Genomic DNA, 17,405 nt, shown 5'->3' with positions numbered 1-17,405 from the left:
ACCAAAAATGAGGTAATAATATCAATGACTGAATCTTTTTTGGAATGTGCATAAGAGACAGAGGTCCTTTGGTGTATGCCACTAAGAAAGCTGCCTTATTTGAAAACCCATCCTTACATTGTGTAGTTTGCACATAATGGCAACCCATCATGGTAAATCACCACAGTGAGCTGAACAGATGTTTGGGGTTGTCGTGGTTGCTTTGATCCTTTCGCCTTGTTCCTGCTGGTGGACCCCTGGAGACACCGTGGGGAGGAGCAACCCTCCTTTCTCTAGCATCTGCAACTGTGTGCTGCATTTGGCTCACTGAAGCTGTCATGGCCTGAAGTCAACTTCCAGCCTTGGCTGAGAGAACATGCAGGGGGCTGCCCACTGCGCCCTTGCAGTGCTGGCACTGAGGTTGGAAGTTGATCCCTTTGTGATGCACGGTGCTAACCTGCTTGTGCAATGGGGATGAAGCAGAAGAAAAGAAATCTGTGTCCATATTGTACAAACTGGCTTGTGTTCTGAAGCACAGTGGTAAGGATGAGGGAGACTCCCACCTCCTGCTTGACAGGCCTCCTCTCAAGCCAGAGGGGAGACGCCAGACCCACTCCACACCACTGCTCCAGGCATGGGATGGCAGCACCAAGCTGAGAGAGCATTTCCCTCTCCTGCTTGAGAATAGGACTCAAGTAGACAAGTGGGTCCGCTTTGTTTCTCCTGCTTGAAAAGTCTACTCTTGAGGAGGAGGTCCAGATACCGGAGAAGTCGGGCTGCACAACCCACTGGGTGCTGCTGCAGCAGCCTGAACGCAGTGCAAGACCACCAAGCAGAGCATCATCTCCTGCTTCCTGCTTGAGAGGTTTACACTCAGGGAAGAGGCAGAAAGAGGTGGAAGAACCAATTGACTGGCCCTGCAGACTGGGATCTCCCTGATTCTTGTTCAGGAGGAGGCCTCTCAAGCCATACGTGTGGATGACCTCTCTGCCCCATGCCACTGGCCCAAGAATAGGTAGCAGCACAGAACGGAGATTAGACAAGCTTCTGACAGCTGTCCGTACATGCTGCTTTGGCCGTTTGTGGGCAACGGTGACCCTCACTTTCTGGCTAACCTCTTGGCAAGAGCAGCAATGGCTTGCCAAGTGTCTCACTTGTTGTGGTGCTTGACTTAAGATGCATTATTTGGTCTGGGTTCATATGGCTTGACAATCTATCATGAATCATGCATACCATTGGTATGTAATGTGGTTGCCAACCATCTTAAGAAGCAAGGGTTGCTAAGCATGGCTAGGTTCGCATGACACAAGAAACAACCATAGCTTGTTATTGTTGACTGTTGTCCTATTGTGCAAACCCAGTCATGGTCTGGAAGTATGTCGAGTGTATTTGCACTCCTCTGATACTATGTGAGACGGTTGGACCAAGGACAAATCTCTGTTACTAATTCATGCTAATTGAATAAAGGAAATGATTAAAGGACACACAAAATGCCTAGCACTAGTCTGTAAGTACACTGGAAATAATTAGATGCTAGACAGCTAAAATTAATTAACACTTGAATGGAAGTTTCCTGGTAGGATGCTAATGAATTTGATTTTTCTCCTGTACAGCAATCTTTGGTTTCATCTAAGACTCTTAAAATCCATGAACTTTTGCACTGGATTATCATGCATTCTTTATAGCTCCCTTGTAATGTTTTGACAATAATAATCACTGTAAAATCAATAGAACTGTTTTAATGAGATGCAACATATTGATCGCATTAGGGCTTCACGAAGGAGTCCATTACAAGCAGGTTTTGCCCTGTATGGGGGGCATTTAGGAATTGCTAGCATAGTGGGGCTGGTGTTCATTACCCCAAGGATTGCTCTATTCATTTGCTAAAGGCATGTTATATATGCAGCAAAAAATAAAGCACACTTGCGGTCATTTGTCCAAAAGGTTCACGATTACACAAAGGCCTCCACATCAGAGAAGATCCTAACTGCACACACACACAATTCTTTGACAAGAAAACAGCATTCTCAATACAATACATTCAAAAACATGGAATGGCCCTGAAATGGAGATGGATAAGGGGTGGCACAAATGACATAAGCAGTTTAATCTGAATTGGACTGTAGCACTTCATAAATGTTTAAAAGCCATCTGCTCCAAAGTAGATCAGGTCATGCAGCACTGATACATTCTCACGTCATTCCCAAGGAACTGATGCTGGACACAAAATTTTCTTCCAAGCACACATTGAGGCAAATGCAGGTAAGCCTTCTAACAGGCAAGACATTGGTCATGATGGATGGGCTGATGGGAGCTGCAGTGCAACGCATCTTGGAGGCAAGAGCTTGGGGTAGGGTGCCTTATACATTTGCACTGCTGCTGCATTATAATACTAAGTTATATGTAATTATTTATGGTGATCCTCCATTTCTCATAAAGCTTCTACTGTACATCAAATCGGACATCCATTTACTTAGCAAACTTTTCACCTATCTCTTTCATTCAAATAAAGTTCCATTACCGATGATCAGTCAGGGATGACCTTGAAGCAAAGGACAATGGAAGGGTAATATAACACTGATTATGGTCACTATTATGGTAATTACAAGAAAGACCACAGCTGGGACGTCTTTGCAAAACTGTCTTCCAGTCTGTAGAAGTTGCAGCCTTACCATCAGGTTGCCTTGTGCATTTGCAGCCTGCCTAGCCATGGTGTTTTTCCATCCACAAATCACATGACCAGGAACATGATCCCCATTCTGATCACTGCTAGTTTAGGTGGGTGACAATGACCCACATCAGAGGATGGGCTACTGGACGTTCCTCAGCCTCAAAAAATAGAAGTATGTTCAGCAAAATATTTCTGCTACACTTCCTGCTTTGTTGTTACTTTGGCACGCATGAAATAGCAGACGACTTCAAATAGGGGGCTGTCCCTTGTAAGCTGAACACAACCAGTGCTGGCACCAGTTTTCTGGACAAGAGATATTCTAGAGAACCCTCCCTCATTGAGTCTGGTTTATACCACTTTGGTGGCCAGCGCTTTTGCTCCCTCTTCTCCTCAACACTACCTCTTGCTTGCTTGATTGATGGACAGGACGTCAGTGGCATCTACTGCTGCTCTTTCTCAGCTCCACAATGGCCAGAGCCAGAGCAACGGGCAGCTGCGTAAGCTGGGTTCATGAACTGGAGGAACAAGCCCAGGTGATTCCCTGCTGGGGCCCAACTGAGCCTGAACCTGGCACCAGCCCTGGACATATGCCCAACTGTTTAAGGTCCACAGACAGTATGCATGATTCAGCTGGATGCATTCTTGGGATGTTGCTGCTCTCCAATTTCTACCATGTCCTGTTCCAAAAGCTGAGACTTAGACAGGAGTTTCTTGTACACGATTGCTTTCTGTGGCTTACTGAGAACGCACAGTGCCAAATCAATGCAATTACCAGAAAGACCTGATGGGAAGGGTGAGAAGATCATCACATGAGATTTCCCTTTCCTGAGTTTGTTCCCTTCCACCCTTATTTGGAAGATCATTTGAGGAAAACCTTGAAGACTTACAATCTTGTGGCATGTAACCAATTAGTGATAACCCTAATAAATAATCATTACAAATCAGTCTGTAGCCCTGCTCCAGCTCTTGACACACGTACTGCATGAGCTAGAAGTTTAACTGGGCACGGATGAGCATCCGGTATTGCATCCAGCCAAGATCCATGTGCGAATAGCCCTTCTTGGATCAGGGCTTTTTATTTCTTGCAGTTGTAGAAACAAAGATGTCTTCATAATGTGCAACAGATGTTCAGGCTACAACGTATTTTATTAACTGCTTTAATTTATTTTTCCATCTTTTAAATTTAATGTATGTTATACACATATATTCAGCTATCTGTGCCCCTATTCTTTCACACACCATCTGTTTAAGGTGTTAAGAGAAATTCTCTTTAATAATTCTATCTTAAAAAAAAAAAAAGAATATCCTAGGACATTAAGTGGCAATTCCAAGAATATAGTTTGTGCTAGGGGAAAAGATGCAGTAGCTTACATCCTAAGATAACTCGTGGACATCCATAGTTTCTTTTCCCTTCCAGTCACTTGGGCTAAGAAGTCACCTGGGCTAAGAAGTCACCTGAGAGGGTTGGGGAGGGAGCAAGATCAACCTCAGGTAGCTGCTTTGGGATGTCAGGAGAGAGTGGTTGCCACTGAATTTTTATTGTTCTGTTGCTAGTCCCAGGAAGAGACACTTCTTTGCCTCAAGTGCAAAAATAAGCTTGGGCAGTGCTGGATGCTCTGCACCCTGACTTGGCAAAGGGGAAGTGCTGTTTGGTAGTTCACCATAGCAACCAGGGTGTCTTGGGGCAGTCCTGGGACAGCTGGAGGAGGGCAGAATAGCCCCAGATCAGATCTGGGTCCTAAAGCGAGTGATTTAGGTCACATCACTCAGCCTGTTTTACAGGAAAAAGCCCTTAACAAGTTCTGACAGAATGTAATGCTTTGGTTATAACCAAATGAGAGCATGTCTTCTTCTTGAGTTGTGTCCCTGGAAGTCCTATCCATAGGGCACTTTGCTGCCTGAGAAAAAGCTAGCACCTTCCTTCCATTCCATGTGCAGGAGCTGCAAGAACTGGCATTTGGCATTGGCGATGGAACAGCCTTCTTCCCCACACCTGAGCACAGGAGGCCAACCTGTGGGGCACAGACGGGCTGCGTGCATGCACAGTTCTTTACTCCAATGCATTTGACTGCTCTCAGCCTCTCAGTCTCTGCTGCTTGAGGCATGTGCTTACTCTGCTTCATAGTAGGATGGCCCTGACTATCCATTTCTCAGGGTTACAGATGCAGACCTCCCACAGCCCTTATTATTAGCCCTTGTTAGTTGCCCCTTTCTTGTACGTACACGTTCCCGACCTTCGGTGTAGTTTTCTCTGTGCATTGGCAAGTGTTGTGCCATTTGCCAGAACATATTATCTTGTTTTAAGATTTACTATACAGCAAAGTACAAAATAAATCCAAATTATATGCTCATCTTCCTCTAACATCTACATTAAAAATGATACATTAAGAATAATTTTGTGCTTCTCCTCCTCATGGTGTTTTAGGAGGAAGACAGCAAAAAGAAACCAACAAACATGCCTTAGGGATGCTTTGGTCTACATTAGATTCTAACACAATCTTTTCTGTGATCTCCACAAAGACGGATAGCAAACACAATGCCAGCTTAACAGTTCACCCCACAATTATCCCTGCTGAAATGCACTGAAGGAAGCAAAAATGAAATGAGGCCAACCAATGCGGGCTCCCTGAACTTCTTTGTGCAAACAAAACACAGAATGACAGAGCTGGAGAGAGGCTGGAGGCTACTGAAGGCCTCTTCCAAGCCATGCTGAACACGTGCTGTGCCTATTAGAACGATGCACAAAAAAGGCCATTCAGTGTTTTTGCTTCAGAAGGAAGTGAGGGACTCAAGCACCACATGACTGGAAGGGCTGATAATGCAGCAAAACTGCATTAAAAGAAAGCAGACAGCTTGGGAGGAAGACTAGCGGGAATATGAAGAAAACACCAAGACATGTGTGGAATGACCTACTTTCACACTGCATGCTGCTGGAGGGTATCCCTTGGTACAAATGTGATACATACATTCAGATACAGAAAACTAAACTCATGCTTCCCTTGGCTTGGGAGGGCAGAGGCTTTCCCCATTTTCTGTGAATGTTCCTTCTCTTAGAAGAGAGGAGGAGATTAAGAAGAGGCATGAGAGCAAGCCAAATGTATGAAGACTGCCCTGCAGAAGATAAGGCAGACTTAATCTCTGCTGCTCCAGGGGGTAGGACTAGAAGCAACAGATGGAGTTGCAGAAAGACCATGCAAAGCACAAAGCCTCAGGTGCCTGAGCCTCAGCTCAGGTCAAAGCAGAGGGACACTGAATCATGGCACTGTTTTCAAAAACACCGCACTGGGGTCCAAGTTGCAGCCAGGCATCACTGCCCACCTGCACTGGTGTGCTTTGGTGACTAAACAGGGTGGACCAAGTAGTGAAGATGCAATGAAAAGTGACAGGATCGTGGTACCAACACTTAAGGGAAAATAATGAATACCACACTTAATGGCAGTCTGAGCCTATGTGAAGGAAAGGCACACCCACGCAAGCGAGAGACTTGGTTAGTCATGCACCAGATGTCAAGCCTCGAAATGAGAGCCAAAAAGAAGTTATGATAACTTGTGAGTTTCTGAAAAGACTTTGCCAGAAGCCAGGAAATGACTTATTTAAATATAAGGGAAAGACCCAGATAGAGGGTATTGTAATCTGAAAAAGTGTCCAAGCAACATATGGTTTCCAGATCATATTTGGTTTACACATATTTGATTATGAAGTTGTCAAGAGGAGAAATAGAAAAGGGATTCAGGGCACTGCAAATGTTGATTCAGCGATGGAGGAAACAACAGAGAAGGCATGTGCAGGAGGAAGGGGGGAAATTTTGCATAGTCCACTTTTTTTGGCTAACAATTTTAGAAATGTGTAAATGTCTCTGTAAGAAGAGTGTAAAAAGTAGAAAAAGGACTTGAATGAGGGAGAAAGGAAAAATGTGTGATTCATCCACTTCAGCTCTTATTCAACCTTGTCCGTGGTACTGAATAAGGGTTCTTCCTCCCCCCCCCCCCCCCCCAGACAGGATCTATCTTTTACCAGTTGCATTGCAGGCTGAGATAATATGGTCCCCTCCATGCTGTGAATACTGTTATTAGGGTACCATCCTATGTAAGCTTAGACCTATAAAAGGACCTATAACGCTCAGCATGTCCCAGCCAGTTAGGATTGAACTGAACTGGCATAAGATTCTACCTTTATTGACTGTGACCACCAAAATAGGGTGAGGAGTTTGTTTGGATTGTGTGTGTGTTTTTCTTAACATGTTACCTAATTTCTTTATAAACAGGACACAAAGAATAACCCTCTGAATATGTAATAAACAAGAGTGGCATATTTTCCCATCTATAGGCAGAACTCCTTGCAAAAGTTCCAAACAAACTGAAGTAGGACTTTTATTTGGCTCTTTAGTTTCAGATTAGTTAGTCCTGTAAACACTGAATCATAGGGGAAATGAAAAAAGCTAAATTTTATTTCATTTTTAAAACAATCTTAAACTAAAACTTAAAGAGCAATTGCAGGTCTGAATCCATGGGGCCTACTTAAGGTATAATCAAATTCTTCTTAAGACACTTAGAAACTCCATCTCTGAAGTAGAAAATGCTAGAAACATTAGAAAAGACAGCAAGCCTGTCAAGTTTATATAACATTATCTCTTACAGCTTACTCCATTTCCTATGATTTTCTGTTAGCTTAGGACCTTTACTGATATATTCATGTAACAATATTTTTTGCTCAGCAACTCCTACAGAATTGATTTGCATTTGCAATGTTCTTCAAACAAACCATCTTGTAGAAGATGGGTGTTTTTGTAATGGTTTCTATTCTAATGTCATTTTTCCTCTCCTAACAGCAACAACCGACCTCCACCCAGGGCTGCCTGAAACAAAGGAAAGATGGCTCCCACTCCCATTCCAATGAGACAGGAAGCTGAATCCTATTTCAAAACTTCCAGTAGGGCTGGTTCGTCCATCACACACGAGGGCAGCAGGCTACCTTATTGACTGCCACAGGGTGCACACAGCTCCAGCCACTGACAACTCCCCCCCTGCTCTCTAGGCATCGGTTGCCTACGTTGTGCTCCCTCCTCTTAATGTACCCTCACAACAACCCTATTAATAGTTCTAATTAATAGTTTTTCTATGTATACTAGTGAATAGTTTTGGTTGTGAACTTTTGTACTGCTGTTATAGTTTCTCAGCTCTGAATGTAAGTGGTCTTTGAATATACTGCATATGGGAAGGTAAGGAAATGCTTTCAACTGACCTTAGACCTGTTTTGTGTTGTTGCACATACGGTCCAGGGAAGCAAGCTGGCAGGTCCTGTGGAGCTGTGTGGTGGCATTAACAGAGTCAACCAAGAGATGGCTGGCTTTTCCCCGCCCTGCTATGGTGACATTAGGCTCAGTCTAGGGTCTACTGTGTGGCGAACCCATTAGCACATCAGCAGGCAGGTGGAAACATAGGTAAGTAGGACCCTGTGAGGTAGGTTTGGTTGGGCAGGGCGCTGAGAAGTAGTATATCAATGGCTACATTTGTAAAAATAATGACTTGATTAAATGCCAACTGTGGGAACACAAACTCTGGAGTTGGATCTAGATGTAGGACTACCTAAGCCACAATTATTTCAATGTGTGAAAAGATTTTCTCCAAAGGAGCTTGCACTGGTAAACTTGTAGATCACCCTGAAAAGTCAGCAAGAAACCAAGTAGACAGCATTGTTGTCCTCAAGGCTGAAGACCAAAATGTGTGACCAAGCCAGCAGGAAAAGTGTACTGCAATAAAACTGAATCATTCTATCAAAGATTTTGCAGAGGCATTACTGTTTATAGGGCAAGAAAATTCAGATTATAAAAATCCATATCTCTTAACTGCTTCAAACTGACAGCTTCCTTGGGAGAGGAGAGAAACCCTCCTGTCAAAACATCCCTAAGACTACCCTGAGGGAAAGTTCTTTTCATAAGATTAGTCAGTTTGGCAGCTGACCCTCCCTCCAGTATTATTCGCTGAAATACTTTTCTCCCTGTTCAGAGGAGGCAAGACTGAATAACGCAGGTCTCGGATATACCCACAGAAGTCTCTGTAGTCTAAATAGAGGCTAACCTGGTTCTTAATTCACACTGTTGTGCCCAGCTATTACTGCCTGTAGGGCTCTTGGTCAGACTGGCTTTCTTCATAGCAGCAGCATTTGTACTGCACAAATGCATTAAGAAGAGAAACTCAGGTCTCCCACTAGGCAGTTAATGGCGATTAAATAGGGCACTTATGTAAGAATGACCAATTACAAACGTGCTTAATTCAGGCTTCAGGTAATTTCTTGTGCCTGTGCACACAGACACACACATATAAAATCCACATGCCTGCTCCTCATCTTCCACCCGTGTAAGAGGTGACCTCTCTTTATAAAAGGCCTGGCTATTTACCAACGAGTCTTTTGATATGTCATGCACAGGTTTCCTCTTTTGTTGCATTGGCAGAGGTGTGGCGTCTTGAGCAGCTACAGGGCAGGCAGAAAATTCCCCCATCACTGCATCTTCTAAGCAGCCTGTCCCGGTCTGGGGCCCTCCAGAAAGGTTGGACTGCAGCATGTGTCAGTCACAGCCATCAGGGCCATGGTGGGCCTGGTGAGAGTTGTAGTCCAGCATGCTTGGAAGGCCCCATGTCGGGAAAGGCTGTCCTAACATTACAAACCAGGCAGCCATCCCGCAGGACGTCTGCTGGCTACTGAGACACTTTGGCATCTTCCCCACATCAGCTTCCTCCATAAAACTGTCCAGTAGCTGATTTTGGTATAAAGGTTCACATCTGCTGAACCTTTTTGACTTTTGACCTGCTCCTCAAATTCCTTAAACCAGATCCAAAGGCTGACAAAAGATTAAGGGCTATATTATCCATAGAGTGCTGTTTGTTGCCCTGACCCATAAGTGAAAGCCTATCAGGAGTCCATACTGTGTGGGGTGAGGCTTCTTCTCTGGCCCCACAGTTACACTGAAAAGCCAGCAGAGATGCTTGGTTTGTAAGGAAAGGCATGATACACCTCAGGGCATCTTTTCCCAACTTCAAATTATGTGCAGTTACTGCATATATAATTTACCACCTGACTAGCAGTTCTTGCAGTGGCGATCCTCAAGTTCTTTTCTTTAAATCTAGGAAGGTTACTAACTTCACATTAATTCACCTTTCAGCTCTCATTTTCCCACCTTATTTCCTTGCCTGTTGCCCCTCTTTATGGTTCTGTGTAGAAGAACAGGACTGAAGCCAAGTGCATCTTTTAGAGCAAGAAACATGGCAAAGTAGATGCTCCCACGATATCTAATAGCATCAGATAGATGTTGGTTTTAGTCAGTATTGGCTTGTCAGATCCTACCACTACCATCTATAACTATGATCCGACATGGGTCAGGTCAGAGCTAAATGCTAAACATTAAATAAGTAGCTTGCCACCGATTCCACCTTTTTATTTTACTGCCAGGTAAGTGTTCAGTGTCCTTATCTGGACCAGGACAGCTGCCTGGAGGCAGTGAAGCATAAACCTTCCCACACTACTGGCTTTTTTTTTACACTAAACATGTTACTCTCTCGCAGGGAAGGCTAAAAAAGGAAGAGGGACCACTGCAGGCAACCCTCCATTGAAACCAATGATGGCTCTTCCTTTCTAACCTTGGTGCAAGGTGGACAAACATGGTTTAAATAGAGGCTCAGCATCTCCAGATGTGGCAATCCGGCCCTCCTCCCATGCTTATTTGGAGGTAAAAGAGAAAGTGACTATCTTAACATCTAGTTTAGCACTCAGAAGTAAGACACACTGATTCAATAGGAACTCAGGTAAGTGCACACAGGGCTGCAGCAGCCGATATCAATCATGTCCTGCATCAACCATAACCAATTGCCAAGAGCATCCTGGAAATGAATAATGGACTAGAAGGACCTTCTGGATTGTGATTTGAACGTCTTAGGAAGAGTAAGACAACTTACCACAGTGATCACATTGGCTGCTGGGATGGCTAGATTTTCTACTTCCTGGTCCTCATCAGTCATAACTAGGAGATCGAGCGATGGGTCATGTGCAGGTATAGAGAATGCTGATTTGACTATGATGGCTGGGTGCAGCTTGCTGATTTTTGCATGGGAATGGTACCTATAAGCATCACTGGAATCCAAACTTTTCTCGATGGTCTGCACATGATGATAAATAAATATTGGCTTCCTGCTTTTTCTCTGATGAATTGCCAAGAAATGGTCACTGTCTCCTGAAAAGCATCCTATTAAAAAAAGGGAAGGAGAGGAGAGAAAAAAGAAAATAATTATGATGATAAAAGGAGTATAATGAGTGTTTTTTGTATTATTTCTCTATTCATTCCATAAACTTTCTTTTATAAGTCTCATTTGGGAATTCATCATCACTTTCCACTGTAAGGATGTGACCTACATTGGGGAAATGCGAAGAAACATATGTGAATTTTCTACTTTAGAGGGACAAGCCTTACTAAAGACATTTTAAAATGCATGGCTTCTGCAAGAGGAAATCTTGTCTCACCAGCCTATTGGAGTTCTTTGAGAATGTCAGTAAGCACATAGACAGGGACGACCCAGTAGACATTGTTTACTTGGACTTCCAGAAGGCTTTTGACAAAGTCCCTCACCAAAGGTTCCTGAGCAAACTAAGCAGTTATGTAATAAAAGGGGCCCCTCTTCTGTTCTTTAATCAGTTAGTGATCCTTAGGCAGAGGGTGAGGATAAATGGTTATTTTTCCCAGTGAGAGAGATGACACCAGTGGAGTCCCATAGGGTTCTGTATTCGGACCAATGCTTTTCAACCTATTCATAAATGATGCGGAATTAGGAGTAGGTAGTGAATTGGCCACGTTTGCTGATGACATTATACTTTTCAGGGCAGTTAACACCAAAAGGGACAGTGAGGAACTCCAAAGGGATCTCTCCAAGCTGGGAGAATGGGCATCAAAATGGCAAATGCAGTTCAATATGAGCAAGTGTAGAGCAATGCAAGTTGGGGCAAAAAATCCAACTTGAAGTATGCATGAAGCTGATTGGAAGGAGGACAGATAAAATGAAGTGCTTCTTCATACAGCAGATAGCTAAACTATGGACTTCGCCATGGGAAGTGGTATTGTCTACCAATCTGGATGGCCATAAAAAGGAATTGGCCTGATTCATAGAGGAGGAGAAGGCGACCAGTGGCTGCTAGCCTTGCTGGCTCTGTGCTGCTTCCTCTACCAGAGGTGGCATACAAACATACATCAATTTGAAGAGCTGGACAGGAGCAGTTCTCGTACTCATCCTGCTTAAGGGTTCCTGTTTGCAGTGGTTTGCCACTGTGTGTGGGATGCTGGACTAGAGGGACCTTGGGTCTGATCCAGCATGGCCTGATGTTCTTAGTCCTCCATGGACTTGAAATATATTGCATGAGATGCCAGAGTCACATCAGCTAACATTAATGCAGTTGCATCTCCCACCGTCTTAGAAACACTGCAAAAACAAATACACTGTGATACAGTCTTTATATATACAACCAAACATAACTCTTTCCTGCATGTGAATCCATGACTACATGTGTCATAATATAGCCAGCACTTAGAATTTCAGGATAACACTGGATTTCTAAATTTTCCTCTAATTCTATATGGTAATACATTTGTTACAAAAGCTAGACAAAAATGACACTGTGTACTGCTCTCTTCTAAATTTATATTGTATTATTTGGGTATTTATGTGTTTATGGGATTTGAACTATAAGCCATCCTGAGACCCACTGGGTATTGGATGGGGTAAAAAATTACCCAAATAAATAAATAAATAAATCCATTACTAATTCCTAAGGCAGAATTTACTCTCATCTCTGAGATTACCCATGCAGTATATACAATGTCTTTTGATTGGGGATGAGGGGAGGGAAGAAAGCATGTTTTTGTTGATCAAAAACAGCCCTGCAACCTTGTCTGCAGATATCTGATTTCTAGCATATAATGAAACCATATGGTTACAGAAAATTGAAGAACAAAGTTGGACTTCCACATGACCACATCAGGCACTGAAGAAGAAGGACAGATTAGAATCCAGTGAAAGATATATGGCTTATCTCCTTGGAACTAGACAAATGTCCACATTACCAAGCTTTTAGATTTGTGTGCGCATTAGTCCAACACCCAGCTCTGCCTCATTGCAAGGCCTTTTTGCAGAAATGTCATGCAGAGGTCACGGCAATTTGAGGGCTGCCAATCCCCTATGCTCCAAAAGCAATGAAAATGCTAACTGAAACGATCCAAAGAAGATCTATTGCATGCAATTATGTTCTAGTGACCTAACAGTCTTGTAATAATTCAAGCTAGAAGTTTACTTTGTTTATAATCCAAATGACTTGTGATCACCTAAACCAAGGGTAGGCAACCTGCCCCCCTCCAGATGTTTTGGATCATAAGTCCAATAACTCTTGACACTTAGCCATGCTGGCTGAGGCTGTTGAGAACTCTAGGACAAAATGTCTAGACCTCTAGCTCTACTCCTAATCTAAACCATGGAGGTGATTTCTCTCTGCTAGAGTGAAGAAGGGCTGTTGGCAACATGACCCCAGCTTTCTCCATGCTGATTGGGGATGGTGGGAGTTGCAGTGGAACATACCTGGGGAATACCAGGTTGGAGAGAGCAGCTTCTGCCCATCTGTCTGTTCATTTGGAGAGAAAATACTTCCTATGAGTATTCTCCCACTAGAAAAGAATTTCTCCAAGTAGGGGATGCTCATATAATATGGAAAGGAAACTACTTTGGAAGGAATTAAGAAAAGTAATCTTTGTATGGCTCCATAAGGGTCAAGTTTTCTTTATGTCATGTTTCAGGCAATACTCACCACCACCCCCTGCAAAGAAAGGCAGCGCACACAAAAAATTAAGGGATAATATGCAATTAAAATCTACTAATGTAAGACCAGAAAATTTAGAAAAAGCAACCACTTTCAAACCTAATTCAGCAAACACACCAAAACAATTTAAAATAGAGGCAGCAGCCATATAAGTAATACAAATTCAAACCTGCTATATTTAACAAAAGCAGAGCAAAATGAGAGCTTTCTCAGAAGGCATCCAACCATATACCTGTTAGATCAGAAGTCCACATGTTAAGCTTCCCCTCCCCCCAAAAAGGTCCTGTTCCTTGTGCTCACCAACCCAATTTATTCTGATGATGGGCTATGAGCAAGTCTCTCAAGAACTAAGGAGGTTCACACTGATGCAGAGATAAGGAAACACCACTGGTTCCTTGTATGTCCTTTGTAGAATTGCCATTTGTCCTTTTTTATAGAGAACCATCTTGTTCCAGAAAACCACCATTGGTGTGAAGGCACCTTCTGCTTGGAGGAGACCCTCTCCCATTCCAGATTAAGCATAAAGAGTCATTAGAACTGTTGCCCTTCAGCAATTAGCGCCTGGTGAGCCGACAGAATAGGCAGGCAGACAGATCACCTAGTCAGTCTCCAAAATTATAACGAGATGCATTGGATTAAAATTAAAATAATGTCTCACATTGCATCAACTCATATAAATTAGCATATGCAAATTTTACACAAGTCTCTTTTGTTCTCTTTTTAGCAATGTACGCCCTCTTTTTTTAATGATTAATAAGTGGCTAGCCTAGTCCTTTGTATCTCATTATGCCTCCTTTCTTTCCTCTTTAAAAGAGGGAAGAGTTGCTACTGTCTATCAGGAAACACTTACTATCTGCAAAAAGTAACAAGGCTGCTATTTTTGCCCAGTCTGTCAAAATGAACAGCATGGTAGGGGATGGTGTTTTAAAGGAAGCTGATGTGTTCCATATTTTCTATAGTCCACCATGTATTTAGTCCAGGACCTGTCATGGACCCCTGAAAAAATAGAAGTGCAGAAGATCTTGAATACTCTTGTGTGCATCAGTCATCTCGGAAAATATCAGCTATAGAATTCATACACCAGAATGGAGCCTGAAAACACGCATAAACTTCTAGATCATCTGCACATCTTTTATTTTTTTAACGGAGATCTATGGCAGATCCCTGGACCATAAGGAAGGCTGAGCACCAAAGGATTGAGGTCTTTGAATTGTGGTGCTGGAGGAGACTCCTGTGAGTCCCTTGGACCACAAGGCGATCAAACCGGTCAGTGCTAGAGGAGATCAACCCTGACTGCTCTTTAGAAGGCCAGATCCTGAAGATGAAACTCAAATACTTTGGCCACCTGATGAAAAGGAAGGACTCCCTGGAGAAGAGCCTGATGCTGGGAACAATAGATGGCAAAAGAAGAAGGGGACAGCAGAGGATGAGTTGGCTAGATGGAGTCACTGAAGCAGTCGGCGTGAGCTTAAGTGAACTCTGGGGGATGGTGGAGGACAGGAAGGCCTGGAGGAATGTTGTCCATGGGGTCGCAATGGGTCGGACACGACTTCGCAACTAACAACAACAACAATGGCAGGTCCAGGACTAATTGGCCTTCATGAGCTTCTGGCTAACACAGTAGGAGAAAATTGATCCGATAGTAGAGGTATAAATAATTGTGTTCATTGAACAGATTAGCACAAAAAAAAAAAGGATCCAGGGTGAATGACCCTACCTGACAGCATGGAGTGGAAGAGGGAAACACCAATGTATCCTGGTTGATAGTTTTCATTCTTGCTGCTGCATTTTCCTTTACAGACAAGCACAGACTGTCCTGGTAGCACCTCTAGAATCATAGAGCCATAGCATAGCAGAGTTGGAAGGGGCCAAGAAGGCCAACAGCTCCAGCCTCCTGTTCAGTGAAAGACTCCAGATTAAACCATCCTTCTCTGATGGCTGTCCAACTGCATCTTGAATGCCTTTAGTGTGTGAAAGCCCACAATGTCCAAAGGTAACTGGTTCCATAGTCATACCACAGTTCCCAGAGTGCTTGGAGGAAAGAGACTGACTGCTTATACCTTTTTAAGTCTATAGTTCAGATAAGCTGCATATAAGATGAAGAGAATGGTGAGGGTGTCTTTTAACCCTTGATCAGTGACTGCTCTGATAATATTTGCCGGAAGAACTTTGGGCTGATTATCCATGCAAGATGGTCATCTTATAGTATAATATTACTGAAACTATAGTGATAAAATTATTGTAGGAATCTTACCTCTATGTCTGGGGCATTGCAATATCACTATTTTCTCCTACATTTTTCAACCATTCTCATTTGATTTGATAGAAAATAAACTGTGTTGAAAAAGGAACTCAAATGAGAAATTTTAGATAAATTCTTATGGACTAACTTTTTGTGTTTCCCTTACACTTGAGCTGGGCCACAAGCATGTGGGAGTGCCTGTTGGCTTTCTCTGTGCAAGTCTATTGCTGGTGGCCTGTAGTCTCATTGCCTTCTTGCACTTCAATTAAAGCCCCGGAGAAAATATTACATAGTGCTTTTTCAGATCAGAAAGTGCAGGCAGCTAGGGAGGCTGCAGAGCAATGGAGAGCAGAAAGATAAAGCACACACACATATTATTATTATTATATAGCACACTTGGTCATGTCACAGGGATTATATACACCCGAAACTGCCACAAAAATAAATTCAAAACAAATTATAAAGCCTGAGAATGAGGCAGAAAAATGGACACCTCTTTTGTGCAGGAAAAGAACCTCCAGAAAGGTAGAGAGCAGGTTCTAATGCAGCACCAGTTCCACCTGTTCAGTGGAATATTTTTTATCATTGCACCTTCATTGAAGCAAATGCAAAATTGGGGCTAGGAGGCCAACACAGATGATGCTGTTGCAGTGGCAGTGGGGATAAAACATTCAAAACGCCAATGAAAAAGCAAGGCACTGTGCTACATCCTTTGCTAGTGCTGAGCCCTATGCGTGACAAACAGTTGAGAAGTTCTACTCCCCTGAAGCTGTTTGCTAAATTTGTCCCCTCCCCACAATTTCTCTGCCAGAAATAGGCTGGTGAATTTTGAGAGGTCATTTACGCTGAGCTTTACTATTTTCCATAGTAGACAAAGGCCTGAACTTTTGCTCTGAAGTCCATCTTGTGTGGTCATTTTTAGTTACACGAATGATTATAGCAAACAATCAAACAGTGTTGCTATCCAACTCCCTTTACTTGCTTATTTTTTACAGATAGTGGCAGGGCAAGGGTTGAATTGCTCTAATAATATTCAGAAACAAACTTCATTGGCAGACTAGTTTGTATATTCTTTGAAGTGTTTTTTTCTACATCACCAAACTCTGTTTCATAAGCACTTTTTGAGCCAGAGTCTGCTCTTTGTAAATGTGAGAAGCCCTGCTGATATAAAATGGGCTTTAAATGATTTAAATCAAAGTCAAATGAAGTCAGATGAAAATCTCTCTTTGATATTAGAGGACTTTGGATCAGGTAACACATGTGAGATCAGAATTTGGCCCAAAGTGCAACACAAACAACAGTCCCTCAGTTCATGGAAGAAATTGATTAATAGGCCCATGTCTTCTGTACAAACGTGCTTCTGATTGTCTGGCTTGCACTGAGGGGAAGTGCATCAGATTTGCTTAATCTGAGTCCTATCTGCCATTAGGAAGTGTGGGGAAATAAGGCAAAGTGCAGGGTTTTGAGCTCTGGATGACGCTGGTGGCACTGCAGAAATTCATTGTTGCATTTGTGCTATGAGCAATGCTCTCTCAGGACACCACACTATTTCCTGAAGAAACATGGCATGAAAGAGAGATGCCCCTGCTAGTCAACTCAGGAAAAGTCTACAGTGCTGCCACCTACAGTTGTTAGAGGGTAGTGCCACTCCAAGATTTGGCGGGA

The 17,405-nt window shown here is 43.0% G+C and overlaps 1 protein-coding gene across 1 annotated transcript in view; it reads right to left on the bottom strand.

Moving 5' to 3' along the window:
- The window catches only part of PTPRR (protein tyrosine phosphatase receptor type R), a 106,935-nt gene extending 91,599 nt beyond the window's left edge, over positions 1-15,336 (bottom strand). Inside the window, exons 1-2 of the mRNA XM_044449859.1 lie at positions 15,216-15,336; positions 10,600-10,886 (exon numbers count right to left, since the gene is read on the bottom strand). Of these exons, the coding sequence (XP_044305794.1) occupies positions 10,600-10,886; positions 15,216-15,336 (408 nt within the window). The remainder of the gene's footprint in view (positions 1-10,599; positions 10,887-15,215) is intronic.
- Between the last annotated feature and the right edge of the window lie 2,069 nt (positions 15,337-17,405).

The sequence above is a fragment of the Varanus komodoensis genome, unplaced genomic scaffold (assembly GCF_004798865.1).
Source record: "Varanus komodoensis strain SLA01 unplaced genomic scaffold, ASM479886v1 scaffold61, whole genome shotgun sequence".
Classification (NCBI taxonomy): domain Eukaryota; kingdom Metazoa; phylum Chordata; class Lepidosauria; order Squamata; family Varanidae; genus Varanus; species Varanus komodoensis.
This window is presented reverse-complemented; position numbering and strand designations above follow the sequence as displayed.